This window comes from Phascolarctos cinereus, unplaced genomic scaffold (genome assembly GCF_003287225.1).
Source record: "Phascolarctos cinereus isolate Bilbo 61053 unplaced genomic scaffold, phaCin_HiC Scaffold_5;HRSCAF=322, whole genome shotgun sequence".
NCBI lineage: Eukaryota > Metazoa > Chordata > Mammalia > Diprotodontia > Phascolarctidae > Phascolarctos > Phascolarctos cinereus.
Genome location: NW_027555958.1, coordinates 414,200,952 through 414,224,756, shown reverse-complemented (window position 1 = coordinate 414,224,756; position 23,805 = coordinate 414,200,952). Strand labels below are relative to the sequence as shown.

General features: G+C 38.7%; 1 protein-coding gene across 4 annotated transcripts in view; it reads left to right on the top strand.

Annotated features, from left to right (window-relative positions):
• RABGAP1L (RAB GTPase activating protein 1 like) overlaps nucleotides 1–23,805 on the top strand; it is a 681,088-nt gene that overhangs the window by 78,618 nt on the left and 578,665 nt on the right. For all 4 annotated transcript variants that reach the window (XM_020970529.2, XM_078156481.1, XM_020970531.2 and 1 more), the window contains exons 4-7: nucleotides 5,031–5,241; nucleotides 7,579–7,753; nucleotides 12,892–13,049; nucleotides 17,085–17,195. In XM_020970529.2, the coding sequence (XP_020826188.1) occupies nucleotides 5,031–5,241; nucleotides 7,579–7,753; nucleotides 12,892–13,049; nucleotides 17,085–17,195 (655 nt within the window). The remainder of the gene's footprint in view (nucleotides 1–5,030; nucleotides 5,242–7,578; nucleotides 7,754–12,891; nucleotides 13,050–17,084; nucleotides 17,196–23,805) is intronic.

The following is a 23,805-nucleotide window of genomic DNA, read 5'->3' as shown; positions in this document are numbered from 1 at the left end:
GGTCTGGTTCAGCAGTCAGGGGGCCAGCAGTTTGAGGGGCAAAAGTGGAGCAGAAATGGATGCAATTGGTTGGTTAGGTGCACGGGAAAGGCTTCATATGGAAGTTATTGCTTGAGCTGTGAGGAGAAGAATTCTATGGGGATGAAGAGAGAATACATTTCGGCATGGGGTATGGCTTATTTGAATCACAGAGTGTAGAAGAGGGAGTAATGTCCAGTGTGGCTGGAAAGATGGGTTGGGGCCAGATTTGAAGGGCTTTGGAGGTGAAACAGAGGAGTTTATATTTGATCTTAAAGGTAATAGGGAGCCCCTAGAGTTGATTGAGTAGGAGAGTCATGTGGTCATATTTAAGGAAAATTACTTGGTAAACATTCAGGGCTCTCTCCTTTGTGATTACAGCTAACCTTTCCAGCCTAGTTTCCTGAGCCCCATGTATACACTCTCTATTGCAGTGCTTTACTGTCTCCCACCCACCTCTGCACTCATACAAGGTATCCTCTGGGCCTGCGATGCATGCCCTCATTGTTTATACCTGTGGACATCCTTCTCTTTCTTTGTGACTTAACTTGTTTGCTGTTTCCTCAATGAAACTTTCCCAGTTCCTTGAATGTGTTCTCTCCCTTGTCAACATTTCCCAGAACTATGATCTTCAAACTTTTTTTGATCATATACCTCTATCAAGAATTTTTTTCCTTAGTATTTATGCTAAGGGTGGAGAATTAGAGAATTTTACTGATGGGCAGCTGCCCAGCTGCTTGTGTGGGTGCTTGTTTCAGAGTTAGATTGTGATTCTCCAGAAAAGCTGACATTTGGATCTGGCTTAGAAGGAAAGAAGGTTGGGGACTTGCCCGTTTGGAGGGAGGGAATAGAATGAGGAAGTGTGAAGGGTAAGTGTGGTTGTGTTGGAAACAGTTTATATGATTGGCTATCTTGACAGGATGGAATGCAGCCCATCTTCCTATCCTATCCAGATTGGTTGATCCCAATTTGGGAATCATGCTATGGCTTCCCAAGTGACTCCCATTTTGGAAACCACTGGTCTTTGTCTCAGTATCTCCTTTGCACTGTCATCTCATTTTCTACTTGTGTATAAATTGTATTTTCCAGCCCCATATTCGATTGGAAATTCTTTCATAGAAGGTTCTGTAGTTTTTCATAGTCATATCTGTAGCACTTAGCATACTGCTTTGCATGTCATGAATGCTTTATAAATGTGTATTGACTCGCCCACTTCTTAGCCACAGAGCCCATTATGTATAGAGCATAGAGAGCCACACACTTGGACTAGTTGTCTAGAATAGCCATGAATATGGCAAATCCTTTAGGTATGAACTTTAGTGAAATGCTGTAGGCATGGGGGTTTTGAAAAAGACCCAATACAGTTAGTCAATTCACCGGCTAGAATAAAGATCCCTTGCTTATACTTGGCAGTAGTTACAAAAGGCAAGTTCAGGCAGTGCCAAAGCTGATAGGCTTGGAGCAGAAGAAGCATGGAGAGGGAGAGATGAAAGGAAGAGAAGTGAAGAGGAAAGAGAGCACAAACAGCAAATGATTAAGAGAAGCAGGTCTAGAGGACAAGGACAGTGGGAAGCAGACTGAGCAGGATAGACATGGACAAATGGGAGGGCAGGGAGAAAGGAGCATTTAGGATGCATCCATATACAAGTTAATGAAAGTCGTGTTAAAACATGGTATAGCTATGGATATTCATAGCAATGACTTTGAGTCTTCACCAAGCGAAAGTATGTTCAGTTTAATAAGGCAGGGAAGTTTTGGCTAGATTTCCATCAAGATGTGTTTAAAGTTTGTTTTTTGATGGTTAATATTCAGTTAGCTCTCTCCTTTGCTCTTGCTCTCTCATTCTATTTTATCTCTCTGCTTCCTTCCTCTGGCATCCATCTCTGTCTATTCCCCTTCCCAAATTGTGCTTGTATTGATGAGGTTTTCCTATGTGTATTTGAAAATACTGCTGATATTGGGGATGTGTAGTACTGAGATTTTCTTTGTATTTTCTCCAGTGCCTATCACATTATGTTGCACGTAGGAGTTTGATAATGTCAGTTGAATTATAACTAAATTATAACTGAATAGTATTATAACTGCTTCTACTATCAACTTTATTTTTTTTCCTTTCTTTGTTTCTCTGTACACACACACGTGCGTACACACACACACACACACGCTCACACACGCACACATACACACACTCTCTCTTTCCTTCCCACCTCCATCCCTTTAATCATACACACATACACACACACACACACACACACACACAAATTTCTGTATGACAAGGGTGAGAGTGAGAAAGAAAAGAATAGGTATGAGTCAGGTTGTTTGGGGAAACACACACAAATGATAAAAATAGCTTACATGCTGAGAGCTCCATCTGGCTTGCATGAAATCTTTTTCTTATGCTGTTATTCTTTCCCAGTATACAACTGCCTGTTTATTTCTTACTGTAGATAGATATGGAGTATAGAATTTGAGATTGTAATTTACATAAATTCCATTAGACACCTGAAGCAAATAAGTTCAAAATGTTTTTTAAAAGTTTTACATAGGAGACACCTTTCCGTTTCAGTTTTGATTCGCAAGAATAAGCTCCATCTCTGTCTGTACTGATTGTCTACCAGTGCTAGATATTTAATGAGTACATATTTTTCTCTTACATTCTCTAAACATTTATTACATACCTACTGTGAGCTAGTCACTGGGGACCCAGTGGTGAAATGAGGCACAGTTTGTTCTGGTCAAGGCAAAACAGGCTACAAAGCATTTATTAAGCCCTTATTATGTGCTAGGCACTATAGCTGTTTGCTGCTGCAAGGGGCTTACATTCTGCTGGGGGAAGAGAAAACATAAAAGGAGGTACTATCAGGAGGGGAGAAAATATGCCCATGAGAAGGCATGATGCTAAAGGCTGGAGAATCAGATGCAGAGCTAGGAGGGGAATGAAGCATGGCTAATCTGGGCACATTTGTAAATGGAGGGCCCTGGTTGGGACTCATCAGTGGGAGTTGGGGGTCTACGTGATGAAAAGATTTTCATGGTGAGAAGGCCCCAGGGGATCTCAGGGGAAGTTCTCGGTGTGAGAAGATAGCTGAGTAATAGTGGTAAAGTCTAGGAGAGTCAGAAGCAGAGAGAAGAGGGAACTGAAGCTAGTCTAGTATCAGAGATTGAAACCCAGGACTAAAATGTAATGAAATATGTATAGATCAGAAAATTCTGTAAAAGCAAATACTTGAAATAGGATTAAAAGAATATTATTTACTGAGAATTGATTCTGGTACCCACTACCTCCACATTCATGAAGGCAGCAATTACCGGACAGAAAGAGGTCCTGCTCTTAGGAAATTGAGAATTTCATCAGACTTTAGTAATGCTAATCCTTGTAGGCTGGATTTTTATGCCTCAGGCAACAAGGAAGTTAACCAGTGGTTCAATCCCTAGTTTTCAAAGTTAGCTAAGTCCCTAGAATGGCTTCCTTATTTCCTTGAAAGGAAACTGAATCAATCCAAGCAAAGCAAATATTGTTCCTACCACACAATCCTTACCCTTAAAGAGCTTATAGTATAATAATGGAGAGAAACATATTTACAAATAACTATAAGACAATGGAATAAGTACACAGGAGAGATCAAGATGAAGTACCATGAGAAATTCTAGGATGAAACAGTTTTCCATCAAGGAGAATTGGACAAGGCTCTGTTAAGAAGTATTACCTCTAATGTGGAAATATGTTTCTATGGTTACACATGTATACCTATATCAGATTGATTGCTGTCTTGGGGAGGGAAGAGAAGGGGGAAGGAAAATTTAGAACTCAAAATCTTATAAAAATGAATGTTGAAAACTATCTTTACATGTAACTGGAAAAAATAAAATACTATTTGAAAAAAAAAAGAATAGCGTCACCCGAGGTAGACCGAGGGGGTGGAGGAGGCATTGTAGTGATTTGAAAATGGGGCTGGGAAGCATCATGAGCAAAGGCCCAGGGAGAGGTCAGACAGGGAAGAGGGAAGGATGGTCAAGTATAGGAGACAATGAATGGTGTGTTTTGGCTGGAATATAGACAATGTGAAGGGGAAGGTGCAGGATAAAGCCAGAAGGCTTGGTTGGGACCAAGTTGTTGAGGGTTTTGAATGCCAGGCCGAGGACCATATTTGATGTAGTAAGCATTGGGAAGCACTGAATGTATTTGAGTGAGGGAATTACTTGGTGAGACATGCATAAAGAACATGAACAGCATGAAGGGTGGAATTGAGTTAGTCAAGACCCTGAGAGGCACGGGCACAAAGAAGGCAGTTTAGACAGGAGTCATGAAGACCTAATTTTGTATGGTAACAGGAGGAGTGGAAAGAATGGGCCTGATGTGAGAGAGATGATGGAAACAGAGTCAAGAAGGGCTGACGTTTGATGTGGGCGGTAAGGAAGAGGGAAGAGTAAAAGATGAGTCTGAAGTTTTTAATCTGTCTTTTAGTGGACTGAAGATGATGGTACCATCAACAGAAACAAGAAAATTGTAATCAGGGGCTTTTTGTATTTAGGATCGTGAATTTTTAAAAAAATTATTGGATTTCATTGGTGGAAGCAGTCCATGCTGAGGAACTTCCTCCATCAAGGTAGATGAGTACCTTTTCTGTAGCTTTTAAAGTATTTAAGGTATTGCCTGGGGCAATGAGAGGGTAAATGACTTTCATGGCTACTATGTAGCAGAGGTAGGTATTGAACCTCCAGGTCTTCCTGACTCCAAGGCCAGCTCTATGTCCACTGTGCCATGTTGTCTTTCAGAATCATAGGTGCTTAATAAATACCTCTTGACTGATTGATTTTTAGAGGGGTTTCAACCATTTAGTTGACTCCCTCCATTTAACTGATGAATTGGGGCCCAAAGAGGTTGTGACTTTCTCAGGGTCACATTAGTAGTATTTAAAAGAGGCAAGATTTGAATCCATGTCCTCTGATACTAAATGCAGTCATTTAATCACCAAATGTAATGATTTTTTTCTTTTTTCTTTTCTTTTTAGAAATTTCCACTCTCCGACCACCTTCTCCCGGTGAACCACCAGAGGAAGATAGTGTATTATTTAATAAACTGACTTACTTAGGATGTATGAAAGTTTCTTCTCCTCGAAATGAAGTAGAAGCTTTACGAGCAATGGCAACCATGAAATCTTCAAGCCAGTTTCCCTTCCCTGTCACTCTCTATGTGCCAAATGTTCCAGAAGGCTCTGTAAGGTGAGTTCTGATTGTTTCCCCACTCTTCAAGAAAGACATAAACTTTAATTGAATTTTATTGATTTATTTATTTCTTTACTTTTAATTCAGTTTTATTTTTAGCTCAAATTCTTTCTCTCACCTCCCCCTTTTCCACCTTGAGAAATTAAGAAAAACAAAACTCATTACAAACATGTGTAGTTGAGCAAAACATTTTGTCAGCATTACCTATACCAAAAAAAAGCTTTTGAGTTATTTTTTTTAAAAAATCCCATATAAGACTGCCTTGGAATTCAGTTATTTTGTTTGTGCATGTAAAATGAAGGTCCAGGTTTATTTTAAACCAGGACTGCACAACCTGCAGCCCACCAAAGGATTTCGGGTGGCCCACGAAAAATGTAGAGGAAAACATCCTCTACATAAACATAAGTGGCCCATGGGCCACAGATTTTGCAGGCCTGTTTTAAACCTTTGCTTCCTGTTTGCCAAATTTAACTAGAAACATATTGATAATTTGTGAAATTATGAAATGGGGCAGACATGCTCAATTCTGTGGGTATTCACTGGGAAAGACCATGATTGGCATCAGGAAATGGTGTGGCAATCACACATTAATTAAACATGCAGGGTAGGGGAGCAAAAAGCCCATAAAGGTAGAGACAAATGATGAAAAGTGATCCTAAGAGGATGGCGAAGGGAAGCAGACAGCTTGGGAAAGAGGGTGGGGTGAGGGAGAGGCCGAGAGAATCACTCACATCACTGGAGATTAGATTTGGGAGCACTCAGCAGCATGGACCCAGTGGAAGAGAGCTTGGGGTCAGGAGTTTCAGGTCTCATCTTTATTTATTTATTTGTTATTCATTCATTCATCATTCATTCATTCATTCATTCATTTATTTATTTTTCTGAGGAACAGACCAACTCCTGTCTGTGCTATTTTGGGATTAGTGTATTAACATTAAAAGCATCTCAGAGTTATCAGTAAAACTTTGAAGTCAAAGTTATCACCACCTTTTTGAGGTTCTGCTGTGGAGGTCTGGAATTTACATATCACAGGACCAGAACCTCGACAAACAGCTCCCACATGGTTTCACCTGATTCAGCACATATTACCAGGATGTGAATTTTAGTTAATATATGATACAATTTGTAAATTATGCTCCTTTGATCTTTGGGACGGTCTCTATGTGACTTCCAGGTTCCCCTTTGCAATCTTATTTTCTGCTGTTGCCCCTTTTTACTGGCTACTTATAAACTTACCATACTGACTAGAATGGGAGGAGATGGTTAGGGGGACAGGAAGAAGATACAATATTAACACAAGAAGGCTTTATTGTCCGATTAGGTTTGGATGTTTAGGTGGAAAACAAAAGGGGGAGACACTAGCTCTCTCCCTTCCCTCCCCTCTTTCTTTCCTTCCTTTGGAATTTCCAGGTGGGGAGAGTGGCTACTCCCAGACCACACTTTCCTTCTTCCATTGGTTCTGGGGTGTGATTTTCCCTTACTCCAAGCCTCTGTTTTGCACTGTACTTTGGAGGCCAAGCTTCACTGAAGTGTTTACATTCTAAGCCACTTGAATCTCACAACCCTAGACTGATGGAATCATTTGTAAGTAAGGGCTTTGTCAAATGTTTCCTTTGCTTTTGCTATTAGGAGCTTATGAGAGTGACTTATAAAATCAAAAGCATAAGATTCATAACTCAGTAATTTCAGCCCTCTTCTAGGGAAAGAAAAACCTCAGCATTTGGCATGGAGGGTTAAACTTCTGACCAGTTTTAGTTCTATCTTTACCAGGCTAGTCACGGGTATCTTTCATTGCATTTTCTCCTATACCGGTGAGTAGCTGTAACAGATCACTTATGACCAGTATAGTTTGTAGGAGACAAAAAAAATTAGGAACTCGAAACAGATTAAAGAAATAGCACAAAGGGCTAACATTTGTGTAGGGTTATAAAGTTTGCCAAATACTTTACATATAATATCTCATTTGGTGACATGGCTAGTGACTGCTTATGAAAGACAACAAGGGAGTTAAACCTTGTTGATCCCAAGGACCAACTATTGACAGTAACCTCAGTCCATTCCAGCCACTAGTTTTTTTTATTAGGAAGTGGTGGCCTGGTTATTGTTGTTGTGGTTTTAATGTACCATCATGAGCTTCTGGGCTTATATTTATGATTTATAAACTGCACATAGCTAATGGGATCTAAGTCCAGTTGTTGAGCTTAAGCCTGAATTTATTTCAAAGCTCTTTTGAGCCCTGAATGGGATGAGCCCTTCTTGCTAATCGCAATCCTAAAGCAAGAAATGAGCAACAAAAAATAAATTTTGGGCTCTTCTGTCACCTGTATTTTGCAGAATAATAGATCAATCCAGCAATGTGGAAATTGCATCGTTCCCAATCTACAAAATATTATTTTGTGCACGTGGCCACGATGGGACAACAGAAAGCGATTGCTTCGCATTTACAGAGAGTTCTCGTGGGACAGAAGACTTTCAGATACACATTTTCTCCTGTGAGATTCAAGAGGCAGTAAGTATCATGTATCCCAGTGATCTGCTGTAGTCAGAAATTTAATTAAAACAATATTAATAGGACCTACATCTGTATAAATTAGTGTTGGGACAGGACTGTACCTGGGCTTCATTCCTATTCCATGATAAGGAAACTTCCTATAACCGTGCAGGTAGGCACCTTTTCTGCAACTTGCAGACCTGGAGAGCTGCCTGGAGCAGGAGTTCTCTCATGTTGTGGTCCCAGGACCCCTTCCACTCTTAAAAATTATTGAGGATTCCCCGACCCCCACCAAATTACTTTTGTTCATATGGGTTATGTCTGTTGATATTTACCATATTATAAATTAAAACATGTTTAGTATTATTATGAAAATAATTTTGACCTCTCCTACCCCTGGAAAGGGTCTCAGGGACCCTCAGGATCACCGAGAAGTTAAGTGACTGTCCTAGGATCACACAGTCGTTACATGTTGGAAGAGAGACTTAAAACCCAGGTCTTTGCATCATAGTATATGTGTGCACAGACAGTATAACATAACATTAGGATGGGAATAGATTTCTTCAGAGGAAGTCATGATTTGTGGTAGCACGGAGAGCCACATGGAAAGAGCTGAGTCATAGGGAGTGCCTGTCTTAGTGCAGAGTTAAAATAGTTTAGTTTAGCAGCATTAGAAGAAGAAGGGAATAAGCATTTATATAGCGCCTATACATACCAGGCATTGTACAGAGCACTTTTTTTTAAAAGCAAATATTATCTCTGATTCTTATAAAAATCCTGGGAGTTAGGTGCTATTATTATTCCCATTTTACAGATGAGTAAACTTAGGCAGGCAGAGGTTAAAGTGACATGCCCAGGGTCACACAGCTGGTGAGTGCCTGAGGATAGATCCTGACTCTAGGCCCAGCGCTCTGTCCACTGCCAGCTGCTTGGTGCATTACAATTTAGCACTATGTTGTGGAGAAGTCAAACAGCATGAAGGTTTTTTTTTTCTTAAGACTTCAAAAAAAAGAGTATTATCTGTCATTCTTAATGGATTGTTAAAGATGAATTAAAAAAATTCACGTAATAGCAGTTGTGCCCCATGTAAAATTGGCTAACCTTAGAATAATGTTTATTTTACAGGTCTAGGGCTATCATTTTTGTTTTTATTTTGTTTTTAACCAGTGCTTATTTGTGAAGATTGATTTTTGCTCTGAGAAATTGAGTAATTAAATGTTCTTGCTTAATGCAAAGGATTTTCAAACTACTAGCCAGTTTCCCCCACCAATCAATCAGCCATTCAATCAATAAATGTTTATTAAGCTCCTACTATGTTTTAGGCACTGTGCTAAGTATTGGGGATACATAGAAAGGTGTAAGTCAGTCGGCCCCTGCCTTCAAGGAGCTCACAGTTTGATAAGGGAAGACAGCATCTAAAAGAAGCTGAAAAGTGGAGAGGGGAGAAGGGAAGGCTGTTTCCTGGTGTGGGGATGTGGTGAAGTCCTGCAGCCAGTGAGGGAAATGAACTGAGGAGGTGAGTGACATAGCTGATTTCATTTTGAAGAATGATGGGTTTCTGTGAGATCATGCAGCCCAGGAGAGCAGCTAGGTGGGACATGAGCAGAGCCCTTCTAAGATGAGGGAGGATCATCATCCTCATAGCGGGGAGGTCTCCAGTGATTAGATGACTTGCCCAGCGTCATATAGTTAGTATGTGTCAGAGGTAGGACTTGAACCCCGGTCTTCCTCGTTTTTGAGGCTAGCTCACTGATCTTTATGCCATGATACCTTAGTTTGATTTCTATTAAACAGTTGGGGAGGGCAGTTATCAAAAGGGAAGGGTGAGGAACAGAGAGAACAGATAGAGGACAGATGGAGAGAGAGAGAGAGAGAGAGAGAGAGAGAGAGAGAGAGAGAGAGAGAGAGAGAGAGAGAGAGAGAGAGAGAGAGAGAACAGGGAGAAAAAGAGAGAGAGAGTGTGTATGCGCATGAAAGTGAGAACTGTCTCTGATTTGTACTCACTCCATTATTAGAGGTGAGGGAAAAAAGATAGTAGAGATGTGTTATTTCAAATTTGGCAGCTGTTGCTTTTCTACCTGTCTGATTTTTGGATTCCTGGAGCCTACTTGCACTGAAATGGATTTGGCAACATGGGAAGAGTCTGGTACTTGATGAGTCAGAGATTGTTGAAGACGTAAATTAAAGGAATGTGTTTCTCACTATTTTATGTAATTGTGATGTATATAACATTCATAATTTGGGGAACCTTTGTCTCTGCTGTATTTTTCTTTTAGTCATTTTGGAAACAGTATATAACTTAATTTCCAAAGGCACATTGTACGGTGCAGATTGTTAGAAGGAAGTCCATATTCCTTTGTATTGTGCAGCCCATGTGGCTGGTGGTTGGGTCTTTAACCTCTAATGTAAAATTCTCTGTGTTTGAAGTAGGAATAAGCATGGATGAGTGATTATTAAGTAGTTCCTGAACTTTGTTGTAGGTGTCACACAATGTTAGAGCCAGAAGGGACCTTAGAGCATCTATTTCCTTCATTTTAAAAGTGAAGAAACTGAGGGCCAAGAAATCTGTGACTTACTAAAAGGGACAGCAAGGATACTGCAAAGTAGGGACTACCATGCCGCCTAACTATGGGCATCTTTCAAGTCTGGGTCTGTTCTGGCCTGTCTTGTTTTTTCTGTATTTCTAGAATATGGAAGTCTATACTTATACTTGGCACCTCATCAGTTGTTATGGGTTTGGTTCAATTTTCATCTATTTCAAAATGACTCAGAAATAAACAAGTCAATATGTATACATATCTGTCTGTCTCCTGCCTGTCTCTCTCTGATTTCTCTTCTGGGCTCAAGTCTCTCATTTCCATCTACCTTTCAGACCTTTTGAACTGGATGTCTCACATGTATCTCAAACTCAGCTTGTCCGAAGCAGAGCTCATCTTTCCTCCCTCCTCAGAGCCTGCCCTCTGCTGAAGTTCCTGAGTGCTTTTGTGAACACCGCTAACCTTTTAGTCAGCTGGGTTCACAACGAGGTTCTCTTCCTTGACTCCCCACTCTTTCTCACCTACCATTCCGAGTGTTACTGTAGCTCACACATCACTGCATCTCAATCTCTGTCTGTTCCCCTGTGCCTAGAATGTATCTTCTCCTTACCTGCATGTGTTAGAATTCCTTATTTCCTTAAAAGCTCAGCTCAGATGGCATCTTCTGCAGGAGATCTTTACTGGTCTCTCCATCTGCTGGTGCCTTTACTGCCAGGGATACCTTCTGTCTGCTTTGTATGCGTCCTCTATACACGTGCAAATGCACACTCTCTGCATGCATGTATACATTCACATGCATGCGCGTGCGCACACAACACACACACACACACACACACACACTCTCACACTTCTCTGTTAGAACATAAGCTCTTTTGAAGGCAGTTGCTGTGTTTTTGCTCTCCTTTGCACCCTTGGTGCTCAGTACAGTGCCTGGTGTGTAAACGCTGGCTGACTGACCAGTTGGCTCGTGTTCATATCACCATTGGGATGGGCATTGCTGAATGTTTTTTTCCTCATCACCTTTGTTTCTTGTAGTTTTGCAGTCTTTGGCCAAGTTTTGGTGTTTTCTAGAGAACAGCTGTTAATAGAATCAAAACTTGCTGTGAGCATGAGTGCTTCTCTGTCTACTCCAAATTAGCTCGGACCACACTTGTATCAGCGTAACAGCTGCAGCCTCAATGTCATTTCACCACAAACCTTTGTGAGCAGAACACCCTAAGAGCAGCAGAGGGAAAGTCGACTGGTGGAGATGGCTCTGGGCCCAGCCCTTTTGGCCTTTGTGTTAGAAGCATCTGAGTAGAGCTTGTTTGACACGATCATGCAAGACCCTCCTGAAGAGGATTTTGAGTTTCTGTGAGAAAGAGAGACCCGGACGATCCCCACGAGAAGCGACTTGATGTCGGGAGTTAGAGTTATTCTTTGTGCTGGGGGGATGAAGTTCTTGGTCACCTCTTTAAAAATATAAAGGAATCCAATTAACAACAACAACAACAAACATTTATATCACTCTTAATGTGCCAGACACTGTGCTAAATACTTTACAATTATTATCTCATTTGATCCTCATAACAGCCTTGGGAGGGAGGTGCTGTTATTATCCCCCTTTTACAGATGAAGACTTGCTTAGGGTTACACAGTTAGTGGCTGAGGCAGGATTTGAACTGGGATCTTCCTGACTCCAGTCCTGATACTCTATCCACTGTGCCGCCCAGACACCTCCAGATGAATTCAGGCAGAGCAAAATATTGGAAAGCACGGTAGAAGTGGGCAAGGATATTACCATTTTTATTAGACTTTTTTTTTTGCACTTTCTACCTTCACTGATGCTTTATAATTTTTTTTTTATTCTTCAGCATTCAGTACTTGGCAAATAATTTGTGAAGCAACCAACTTAAAAATCATATGATAAATTTACTATCTTAGTTTTAAATACTTTTAAGGGTGTTTTTATGGGACTTTAAACAAAGATACTTTTGGAACATTATTATTGCCTAGCATAACATAAATCTAACTTTTTCTAAAAAGTCAATAATTTTTGTACTGAAATGATCTAATAAGAAACACAGAAAGTTGTATGTTATTATTGAGTGGTATGGAAAGAGCCAAGATGGTGTTGCAAAGGAAGAAGCATCTCTAGCTCAGAATTGCTTCCCTTTTCACTTTATGGTGCTACAAACTAAGAGTAAAAAGCTTCGTTAAAAGTCAGAGGAAACTGTGGGATTATTTGTTTTGAGTAGTGGGCAGGGTGCAAGAGGTTTGTGTTTTCTTTAGGGCTGCTCAGCGTCCAGGTGAATGAGGAATCTGCCAGTACTGGTGGTGAGGGAGTTCTCTGGAGTATCCCAGTGTGCCTTTGGAGTTACCCTAGAAAGGAACACTTAATGTGAGGGGGAGAGCATTTTATGGATGATCCCATTTAATATTTTAATCCTATATTCTACATGAGATCCTACTAGTCCTTGCTAACGTGTCTGCTGAAATTGTATTTAATTTACCACTTGTATACACTTCTGAGTAGGAGACAAAGAAAGAAAGGTAGACCTAAGTATTGTATGGGGAGGGAATAGAAAGTAGGTAAAGCTTTGGTTTTAACAATGGTTCTTCCTTTATTCTTTCATTTAGGTCAGCAGAATTTTATACAGCTTTTGTACAGCATTTAAACGTTCTTCCAGGCAAGTGTCAGATGTAAAGGACTCTATTGTCCCTACCCCAGACAGTGATGTGTTTACCTTCAGTGTCTCTTTGGAGGTCAAAGAAGATGATGGAAAAGGAAACTTCAGGTAAGGAAGCTGGGAAATAGAATGAAGATGGCACATGGATAGAAGAGCGGCCAATGCAGAAGTTCCAAAAGCAAAATGGTAGCATAATGCCTTAAAATGGTGTTAAAAGTTTGTGGGTTTTTGTGATTTGGTTCTTCCTGAGTGGAGTACACCCATGCTCTACATCTTCACATGAAATCCTTCTTTTCAAGGCCCTTTTCACGTCGTGTGATCTGTATAAAGCTTTCTGTGATCCCCTTAACTGATAATAATTTCCCCTTTCTCATTATTCTTAGAGTGCTCTGTTTTCCTCCTTTGAACCCAATTTCCCTGTGTCATACTAAACTTCCTAATGCTGAGCCTACATTCTCCATTTTTGCCCTTAGTGCCTGATAGTCCTTTGTATATAGCAGGTCCGTAATCAACATAACATTAGATTGAATAGGTATATATTTCTTTTTTTAATCACCTTTTACCTCCTTTTTGCTTTCTTTCTGTCTTAGTATCAAATGGCCTTTTTGTGGGAGCCTAGTTTTCTCCTTCCTAGTTAGTAGGAAGCCATGAAAATTACATTTTATGTTTTGTGTCTCTTTACTAATTTCATTGCTCTAATAGCCTAAGCAAATAGGACATAATAATAGTAATGATGATGATGATAATGACATTAACTAACAAATATATCTGTTACTGTATGCCAGGCATTATGCTAATAAGTATTTTATAATTATTATCTCATTTGGTTTTCACAACAACCCTGAGGGTAGGTGCTATTATTATTCCCATTTTACATATGAGGAAACTGAGGCAGACAGCAGTTAAGTGACTTGCTGAGGGTCAAACAGGTCATTAGTGCCTGAGGAAGGGTTTGAATTCTGACCTTGGCCTGACACTCTTTATCCACTGTTCCACCATTGCCTGAGATGAAAGAATTTTCAGAAACATTAAAAGGGAGGATAAACCTAATCAGGGGAATCAAGGGTGATCTGTAGTTAGATTTTTGAAATATAAAAGAGGAAGCGATGTCAGTGGACATTGCTGAAAGTTGAGCAAGTGGCTCCTTGCTTGGTTTTTACAGTGATGGTTGTTTTTACCAGTTAAGGTGTATTGTGTCAAGAAGTTCAGTGGGTAAGAAATATAGATGAAGGGTGACAATAGTTAATTAGGTATGAAGAATGATTGTAAAAAAAGGATAGAGGCGTCTGGGTGTATGAGAAGGTGACTTGCTGCTGTCTTTCTTTTTTAAGTGTGGAATAAATCTCCTTGTTCCAAGTGAATATACGATGGTATTGTTGAGTAGCATTTTGTTTTAGAACAAAATATTTATTGCATTCTTGATGAGTGAATATGAAAACTATCAATGTTGTTCCATGTTTGAGCAGAAGAGATAACCCATTTCATAAGTATAGACTGTGTAGTTAATGAGGAACAGTAAGCTATGGAGGTCATGCTAACCACATTGGGATTTAATTGCTGACTTGCTAACTGTACTCCATTTGGTAAAGTTTTTGCTATTTTTCTTTTGTTTTGAATTGGTTTCTTTCCTGAAACTCTGGATGCCTGTATGGCAAAAAATCCTCATTTTTATAGAGCACATTAAAGTTTGTAAAACATTTTCCTTACAGTAATCCTCTAAGTTAGGTCATGCAAATAATGAATGTCTTGAAAGTCTTATTAGCTATTAGAGTGTAAAACTGTGCTAAGGCTTTTGGGACACCATATTTTACCCCATTTAGTTGATTAGAAAACTGAGGCTCTTAATAGTTAAATGATTTCTCTGTGCTCACCCAGCTAGTGCCTAATGGAATTGAAACCTAGATCTGCTGTTTCCAAGTTCAGTGTGTTTTCGGTGACATTGCTTGCTCCTTGTAACTCAGGTTCAAGCTAGAATTTGACTACAGCTTTAGTTGAGTCCTTTAACCTCTCTTAGCTAAGGGATAAGTTACCAGAATATGTAGACATATCATTCTTACCCTAAAGGCCAAAGAAATTTAGATTTCATTGTAATTGATTGAGGACTGTAATATCTTGGGGCCACTTAGGACATGGGTTCCTTTTCTCAATCTTTCCCCCTCTGCTCTGTTTCTCCCTTCCTTTCCTCCCTTCCTCTTATCTCATTCAGGTCAGTCAGTAAGCATTTAAAAAAAATTTTTTTTTTTAGGCGATTGGGGTTAAATGACTTGCCCAGGGTCACACAGCTAGTAAGTGTGAAGTGTTTGGTCTGGTCCATATTTGAACTCATGTCCTCCTGATTTCAGGACTGGTGCTTTATCCACTGTGCCACCTAGCTGCCCCATAAGCATTTATTAAATGCCTGCTATGTGCCAGGCACTGTGCTAAGTGCTGGGGATAAAAAAAAAAAGGCAAAAGATAGGCCTTGCCCTTGAGGAGCTTACAGTCAAATGATGGAGACAAATAAACAACCATATACAAACAAGCCATGTATGAGATAAATAGAAAATAATCAACAGAGGGAAGGCACTAGAATGAGGCATTGGGATTCCAAAAAGGCATTCCTCCTTTTTCCCCGCTAGCTCTTCTCTTCTTCTTTCCTTTTCCCTAGACTTTTTTTTTCTGTCTGGTTTCCCTCTCCTTCCCTTTTTCTCTCACCCATCTCCTGCCCCTTATCCCCATGTCTCTCTCAGTGTAGCTGATATATTCCACCGCTGACTTCCTTCCTGCTTGCAGGTCTCCTAAAATCCCCAGATCTTTTCTAGACAAAGAGCTGCCTTGCCATGCCTCCTTCATCTTCTGCTTGAGAAGCTTATTTTTACAAAAACTTTGAGTCTTTCTGTGTGCTCCTTTTGAGACTCTTTTGTATTTTAGGCCAAGGTTAGAATCTAATACCCTGTGGTTACATGCTACTTTTTTGGGTTAATTTTCCTTTAAAAGGTAAAAATTCTGTCCAGCTTCCATATTCAAAGCAAATTTGTCCAATTCTGCTGTAAAGGATTATGTTGAATTGAAAGGTAGACTTTTGGAAATAAGTTTTACATCTTCTTTGATGATTGACTCAGAAACACTAATGATGGAAACGATCCTATTGTATTTTGTAAATTTTCTGTCAAGTTACATTTTGTTTCTGTTAGCATTCTGTTTTATATCATCTTTTCTTTAATGTGACTTATCTTTTTATCTTGAGATTATTTTTTCCCTATTATATTAATTTGTCTTGGTGTTTAAAATGATGCGTTAGAGGCTTATTGACCAGTCATGTTGGGAGACTAAAGGATAGATGATGAATGTCCTGGGCACTGCTCTGGCATCTTCAGAATATTAAAAGGATTAGAAGGCCTCCAGCAAGCTCTCTATGAAGTAGTTAGAGCCATGGTAAGTATCATGCAGGATATGTTTGAATATGTTCAGGTAGGAGGAAGACCTCCATCAGTGAGATCACAGACTCACTGAAATGCTGAAATATTTAAGTGAGCCTTGGACTTGAGGTCGGAAGACCTTGTCTGAGTCTTGGTTCAGCCAGTTACTAGCTATGTGACCATTGGCAAGGCACTTGACTTTTCTGATCATCAGTTTCCTCATCACTGTTTGTATTGTCTGCCTTATATAAGGGAACTGCTCACAAATGCTATGCAAATTGTGAGCTACTATGAATATAAAAAATAATAAGCATAATTACTTGGAGTTTGCATTTTAAGCTATGGGAAGATACATCCCTTTGTAAGTGGCAGAGGGCATAAATAGGCACACAGTGAAAATTAGGCAGTGTATAAAAACAAGGCATAATATATCGTGGAAGATCAAAAAGGTGAATTTTGTATGTGCATTATTCTGATAGTTTCAGTTCATTAATTTCATTGGAATGAAATATCAAACTTTTTGAATCCAATTAAAACAAGTTGTTGGTAGCAGCCATTCTATTTGTGGGAGCTTTCTAAAGTATAGCCATTTAATCCTTACTGTTTAGGTTATGAGTAGTGAGCGCTTGGTATTCTTTTAACAAATATGATTATTATTAGCAAAATGCATGGATTGATGTAGTTAAATTTTTAGAAGGTCATCCTCATATGTTATATTTTATTTGTGTTATTTTGTACATTTCAGTCCTGTGCCTAAAGATAGAGAGAAATTTTATTTCAAATTGAGACAAGGAATTGAAAAGAAGGTTGTGATCACAGTGCAACAGCTGTCCAACAAAGAACTAGCAATTGAAAGGTAAGTTACATCCTTATTGAGAATTAAAAAACTGAAGATCTGAGACGAAAATGACCCAGATTGTTTTAGGCGTGTGTGTGTGTGTGTGTGTGTGTGTGTACACATGTAGGCACAGTACACATAGATGTATATATGTGTACACATGTATGTGATGTTTGTGTGTCTATAGCTATATATGTATATCTATATGTACATGTATATGTGTCTACAAACACATGAACTTAGTGGGTTGGGATGGTCACGATACCTGGTTTATAGTACCAGCTATGCCATTAACTGTGTCCTATGGCAAATCATCTGGTTCAGTGCCTCAATTTGTCCATTTACAAATTATTCCATCTTAACTAGAGATAATTTAAATACCTAATGTTTTGAACTAATCAGAAAAGTATACTCCATTATACTCAGTAGACAACATTATTGTTGCTGTTGCAACTTAGTCCAGTTTTAAAACGAGTAAAAGTAATAATATGTGAATATAAATAGAAATAGGTTACTGTATTGAGTTTTACAAATTAACTTTTAGGAATCCTTATTCTTAATGATTTAATCTTTAATTGATTAAATCTTCAGTTTTAAAATGGTCCAGCAGGTGGCAGGCTTGTCAAGCAAATTCTTAAAATTCATGCGTTGCTCATCAAACAGACTTGTAAGAGAATAATTCAGTTTGGCAGATAGTTGGAGTGCATTTATATGATGTTGTATGGTTGCAGTGTATTTTATTTATGTCATCTCATTTATTTTCACAACAACATTGTGAAGTAAATCCTGGAAATATTACAATCTTTTTTTTACAGATGAGTACATAGAGAAATTAAGTAATTTGCCCAAGGTTGTAAGACTTTATGAGTGATGGAGAAAGACTCAAATTCTCTACTGTATTGTACTGGACTGGACTGTTAAGCAGCATCTAGGAGGAAAGCATAACCTCAGAGGAGCCTAAATGTCATTTTCTTATAACTACTTATGGTGAAAATGAAAATACATTTTCCTGAGGGCCTATATTTTCTTATTTGTAGAACAAGTATTAATGTTAAGAAGTAGAGTTGATGGGGCAGCTAGGTGGTGCTGTGGATAGAGAGCTGGCCCTGAAGTCAGGAGGACCTGAGTTCAAATCTGGTCTCAGACCAAACACTTGACACTTACTAGCTGTGTGACCCTAGGCAAGTCACTTAACCCCAATTGCCTTAAAAAAAAAAAGCAGAGTTTAGAAAGTTGAATAAAAGTTTATTTCTTTCATGACTGGATTTTTTTGTTTACGTAACATTTTTTTTTGGGGAAAAAACCCACCTTTTCTTCTTACCTAGTTGATATATGTGTACCTAACGCCAAATGTGTATATGTAGGCAAATCTTCCCTATGTATACATGTGGTTAAGCCCCTTGAAAGCATGGACCACATATCCCCAGCACCTAACATAGTACCTTGCTGTCAATTACACTTAATAAGTGCTTGAGAGAGAACACACACAAATAGTATATATACATACACACACCTTTGTATATGCACACTTACCTATCTCTGTCTCTATATCTGTGTACACACGTGTATGTGTGTCTGTTCATACATCTTTACATACAACATACCACACTGTTCTTCAAAAAAGTTATTTATAAAATTAATAGCTTTAGGATGCAGAATTATTCATGATTTAATGAATAATTACTTAGTCTGAACTCTGAATCATGGCAGAATTGCTAACAGTAACAGTGGGTGGCGGGTTTTGCTACCTATGCTTAATTTGTAGGGACATTTTACATTTGAGTTTCATAACTAGTTTAAAGACTACCTGCAGAGCTGATTTTATTTTCCTAGATTTTCATCCTGTAAAATTTATTTTTTGATTAAAAAAGTTTTAAGTTTTACAATTTATTTTTTATAATTTATAGTTTTTAAATACTTTTCTAATTCTCATTTATAAGTTTTCTTTGTAGTAGATAGCTATATTTTCTTTTTCCTACTCAGTTTGTGTTTCTTCTTTTCTCATAATAGCTAATAATAATAGCTAGCAATGTAGTATTTATTATGTGCCAGGTAGTGTGCTGAATGCTTTATCAAGTTACCCTCACAACAACCCTGGGAGCTGAGTGCTAGTTGAAGAAATTTAGGGAAGCAGAGATTAAGTGACTAGCCCAACATCATGTAGCTTGTAAGTACCCCGTCCACTGCTCTATCCACTGTGCCATCTAGGTGTCTCATGCTTTGTTTTTCTTTTGACCATTTCCCTGCCCATTAATTTCTCTTTTAAGAGGACAATTAGAAAAATAATGGGCAGTAGAACGTAAGTATAACTTCTGGAGTCATTACTCATATCACTTCATTGATTTCTTTGGACATTGGTGGATTATGTGGAATATCAGGAAAGTCCTTTCTTTTTTTCATCTATGATCCTACCAGATGTGATGACAGTGTTTTCTTTTTGTTACTCAGAATTTTAACCTCTTTCCTCAAGTATTGATTTACAAATGCTTCCATCCAAATGAACAGATTACTTTTATTGCTCAGCCAGTTAATTTTCATTTGGGTAAGACATGTTTTGGCTTTCTATGAAGTTGACAGCATATAGAGAATGTTGATATTTCTCCTTTTTCAACCTTCTTGAGAAAAAGTTGAGAATAAAGTCTTCTTCCTATATATATTTGGCACAAAACCTACTTTGATTTTGGAGATGGCTAAAATTTTAAGAAGTGTGAGAAACTGAAGTCTGGAAGGTAACGTGTGGATTTAGTACAAAAAATAGCAGTAATTATGCATTGCATGAAAATACCAAAGGGTGATACCTTTCTTTATGCAACTAGTTAAGTAGAAGTATAATGATAATAGTTAGCATTTACATAGTGCTTTGAGATTTGCAAAGCTCTTTATGAATAGGTCTCATTTTATTGTATGATAAGCCTGGGAAATAGGTGCTATTGTTATTCTCCTTTTGTGGATAAGGAAACTGAGGCAAACAGAAGTTAAATGACTTGCTCAGGATCACACAGTTAATAAATATCTGAGGTAGGTTTTCAACTCAGGTCTTACTGACTTGTGCTTTATATATAGTTTTCATCATATATAATGAACCTGGTTAAAATATTCAAAATATAGCTTTTTTTTATAGCTTTAAGAGGGCAGTTAGGTGGCATAGTGAATAGAGTGCCAGGCTCAGAGTCAGGAAGACTTATCTTTCTGAGTCCAAATTTGGCCCTAGACACTTACTAGCTGTGCGACCCTAAGTATCTATAAAGTGAGCTAGAGAAAGAAATGGCAAACTACTCCAGTATCTTTGCCAAGAAAACCCCAAATGGGGTCATGAAGAGTCAGACATGACTGAACAACAACTGAACAACAACATATAGTTTTATATATAGCTTTATGTCTAGATTTATATATATAGTTTTCATTATAGCTGGTTAAAGTAGGCAAAAATGGGCAGCTAGATGGCACAGTGGATAAAGCATTGGCCCTGGAATCAGGAGGACCTGAGTTCAAATGTGCCCTCAGACACATAACACTCACTAGCTGTGTGACTCTGGGCAGGTCACTTAACCCCAATTGCCTCACACACACAAAATAAAGGCAAAAATACAGTACAGAAGAAGTAAGCATTTTTGTGTATTTATCAATAATAAGCAAACATTTATTACATGACTACTGTGTGCCAGAGACTATGTTGAAGATTGGAAATACAAAGAAAAAACTGAAATGATCCTTGCCCCCTAGGAGCTTACAGTGTAGGACAGACACTAGTACATGTACAAGATCCATAGTCAGCAAGCGTTTAGTAAGTGCCCACTTTGTGCAAGGCATAATGCTAAAGACACAAAGACAAAAGCAAGGTCTCTGCTCTCACGGAATACATTGTAATGGGGTAGATAGCACTCAGACAGTTAATGTATGTTAGAGCTATTGGATGGTTTGTCTTTCATTCTTGAAGAGGACCAAGATGACATCACCATGTCAGAGTCAAGTTACAGTGTGTCCACCTGGAAGACCCTAACAATTGTGCGGTGAGGAAAGACCTCTTGTAAGTTCCTGTTTGAGCTGATTCTTGAAGGAAGCCGAGAGGAGGAGGTCAAGAGGGAAAACATTGCAGGCAGGAAGGACCACCAGTGAAAAGGCACAGAATCAGAAGATGGAACATGGTCTTTGAAGTGCCTCAAGAAGGCCATTGGTGCTGGGTAGTCCAGTATGTGGAGGGGAGTCAAACATAAGAAGCCCCAGAAAGCAAACAGAAGGGAGTCTTGGCTACGAAGGCAATCTCAGCAAGGAGACCAGGAAGGGCTTCCTTCAGACAGTGACAACAGAGCTAATTCTTAAAGGAAGCTGGGAATTCTAAGAGGTGGAGGTGAAAAAGGAGCAAAACACAGGCAAGGAGGTAGAAGCTGAAGTGGCTTACGTATGGATTAGCAAGTCAGCCAGTGGGGCTGAATTGTAGAATATGTATGTTGAGGTAAGTAATGTGTTAGGAGCCTGAAGAGGTAGGAGGGTGCCAGATTGGGAAGAGCTTTGAATGCCAAAGTAGAGTTGATCCTAGAGACAATAGGGAGTCGCTGGATTTACTGAGTAGGGGAAATGACATGGTCACTGTGGTGGCCATGTGAAGAGCACATTGGAATAAACCAATAGACTTGAGGCAAGGAAGACCTGATAGGAGACTATTGCCTCACCATCTAGGTGAGAGGTAACGGCAGCCTGAATGAGGGTGGTGGTTGTGTTGATGGAGAAAAGAGGGATGTATGCAAGAGATAATGTGGAGGTAGAAATGACAGGATTTGGAACCATTTGATCTGTGCAGTGAATGAAATGGAGTTGAGGATGTTTATGTGTCTTATTGGTGATGAATTGTTTTATCCTCTCTAAGAAAAAGGAGACTTTTCAGTTGAAATGGAACCAAATTTTCCTAGTGCCTGGCATATAGTAGGTGCTTAATAAATGTTCATTGATTGATTGATGATTGTTAGAGAACAAGTCATTAGTCAAATATTAACATTTTTCTATCATAATTCCTGAGACCTTTCCAACCTAAAAGTATCAGAATCAAGGTAGGTCACACGACAGTGGGCTTGGAGACCCCTGTTTTCATGTCAGCTTTCCTATTCAGTAGCTATGTGACCTGTGAAAAATTACTTAACCTTTTAAAGCTTTAATTTTCTCATCTAACAAATGGTGATAATGCTTATTTGCAGTATTAACCTCATAGAATCTTGAACAAAGGTTTTGTAAACTGTAAAATGCCACGTGGCGTGATACAATAGAAAGGCTACTATCTCAGCAGTTGGAGAGTATGGGTTCAGATCCCACTTCTGCTTATTACTTTTGTATTGTTTGGCAAGCAGTCATCACTTTAAGCCACAATTTCTCATCTATAAAATGAGGGAGTGAACGAGGTATGCTTTTAAGTTCCCTTTCAGCTCTAGATCCATGATCCACAGATCTAGATCCATAGATCCATATCCATGTTACAGGAAATCAGATACAGTGGTAAAAATATTAGCTTATGTGTATTTCTTGAGTAATGTAGAATGAGTCATCCAAAAATGTATCTAAGAGATTCTCAATTTCTTGTCTGGGCTTTTCCCACCTGTTATATTTCATGGACGTCTAGACGAACAAGGACTCTAGTTAGTACTGAGACACTTGTTCACAATAAATAGAAGTAAAGGAGAATTTCTGCTGAGTTCTATGATGTTATTATGTACCTTCTGGGTGACTTAAACAGTTGGGAAAGTAGGGGTTACATGTGCATAAACATATGAAAGCTACCCAGAAAAACACAACTTAGAGTTGTAAGTTACTGAGTGGCTAGCAGATGAGTGATGTAGGTACATACTAGACAATTTATTGTAATAGAATTAAGAAATATTCTGTTTCAATCTTTGATGGGTATCTTAGAAGAGATGTGCTTGCTTCCTGCTCCAATAATTAATTGTCCTTGAACTCTTGTTTACTGCCTGCTGGCTTATAGTAAAAATCATATTAAAAGAAATTAGTGATACTGAATATCTTTTGTTGGGTGAATGATTGAAAGACACATTTCCTGGTGTTATTTTCTTGAAGAAATGACGTAACATGGCCAGTGAAGGAATTTGTTTTGCTTGGCTGTACATATTTGTTACAAGGAATTTGTTTTTCTTTTTTCTCTCCAATGGGAAAGGAGGTGGGTAGGACAAAAAATAGATTTCATTTAATTAAAAAAAACTTTAAAAATGGAAACACTGGAGAATTTTATTTCTAATGTTTTATTTATTTTCTTTTGATATGGAGCAGATACATTTATTAATATCTTTTGATATTAAAAATCATAATGGAGTGATGAGACAACTATCCTCCTGACTTCAGGGCCAGTGTTCTATCCACTGCGTCACCTAGCTGCCCCTCGTGAACTCTCTTTTATTGCCAGAATGCTTGCCGATCATATCTACTCCGATGTCCCAATAGCATCCCATACTTATGGGAAGATATAGGTTTTATAGCTTGATTGTATTTGATTTTATAAATTCTAACTAGCTCTTGCTGAATTTATCCAGTGACTGTTCAGTGGTTCACTTGTTTTTTAGGCTTAATATATATGTATCATTTTCTTGATTTGTAGTATTATATTATAAAAATGGAGGTATATATTAAT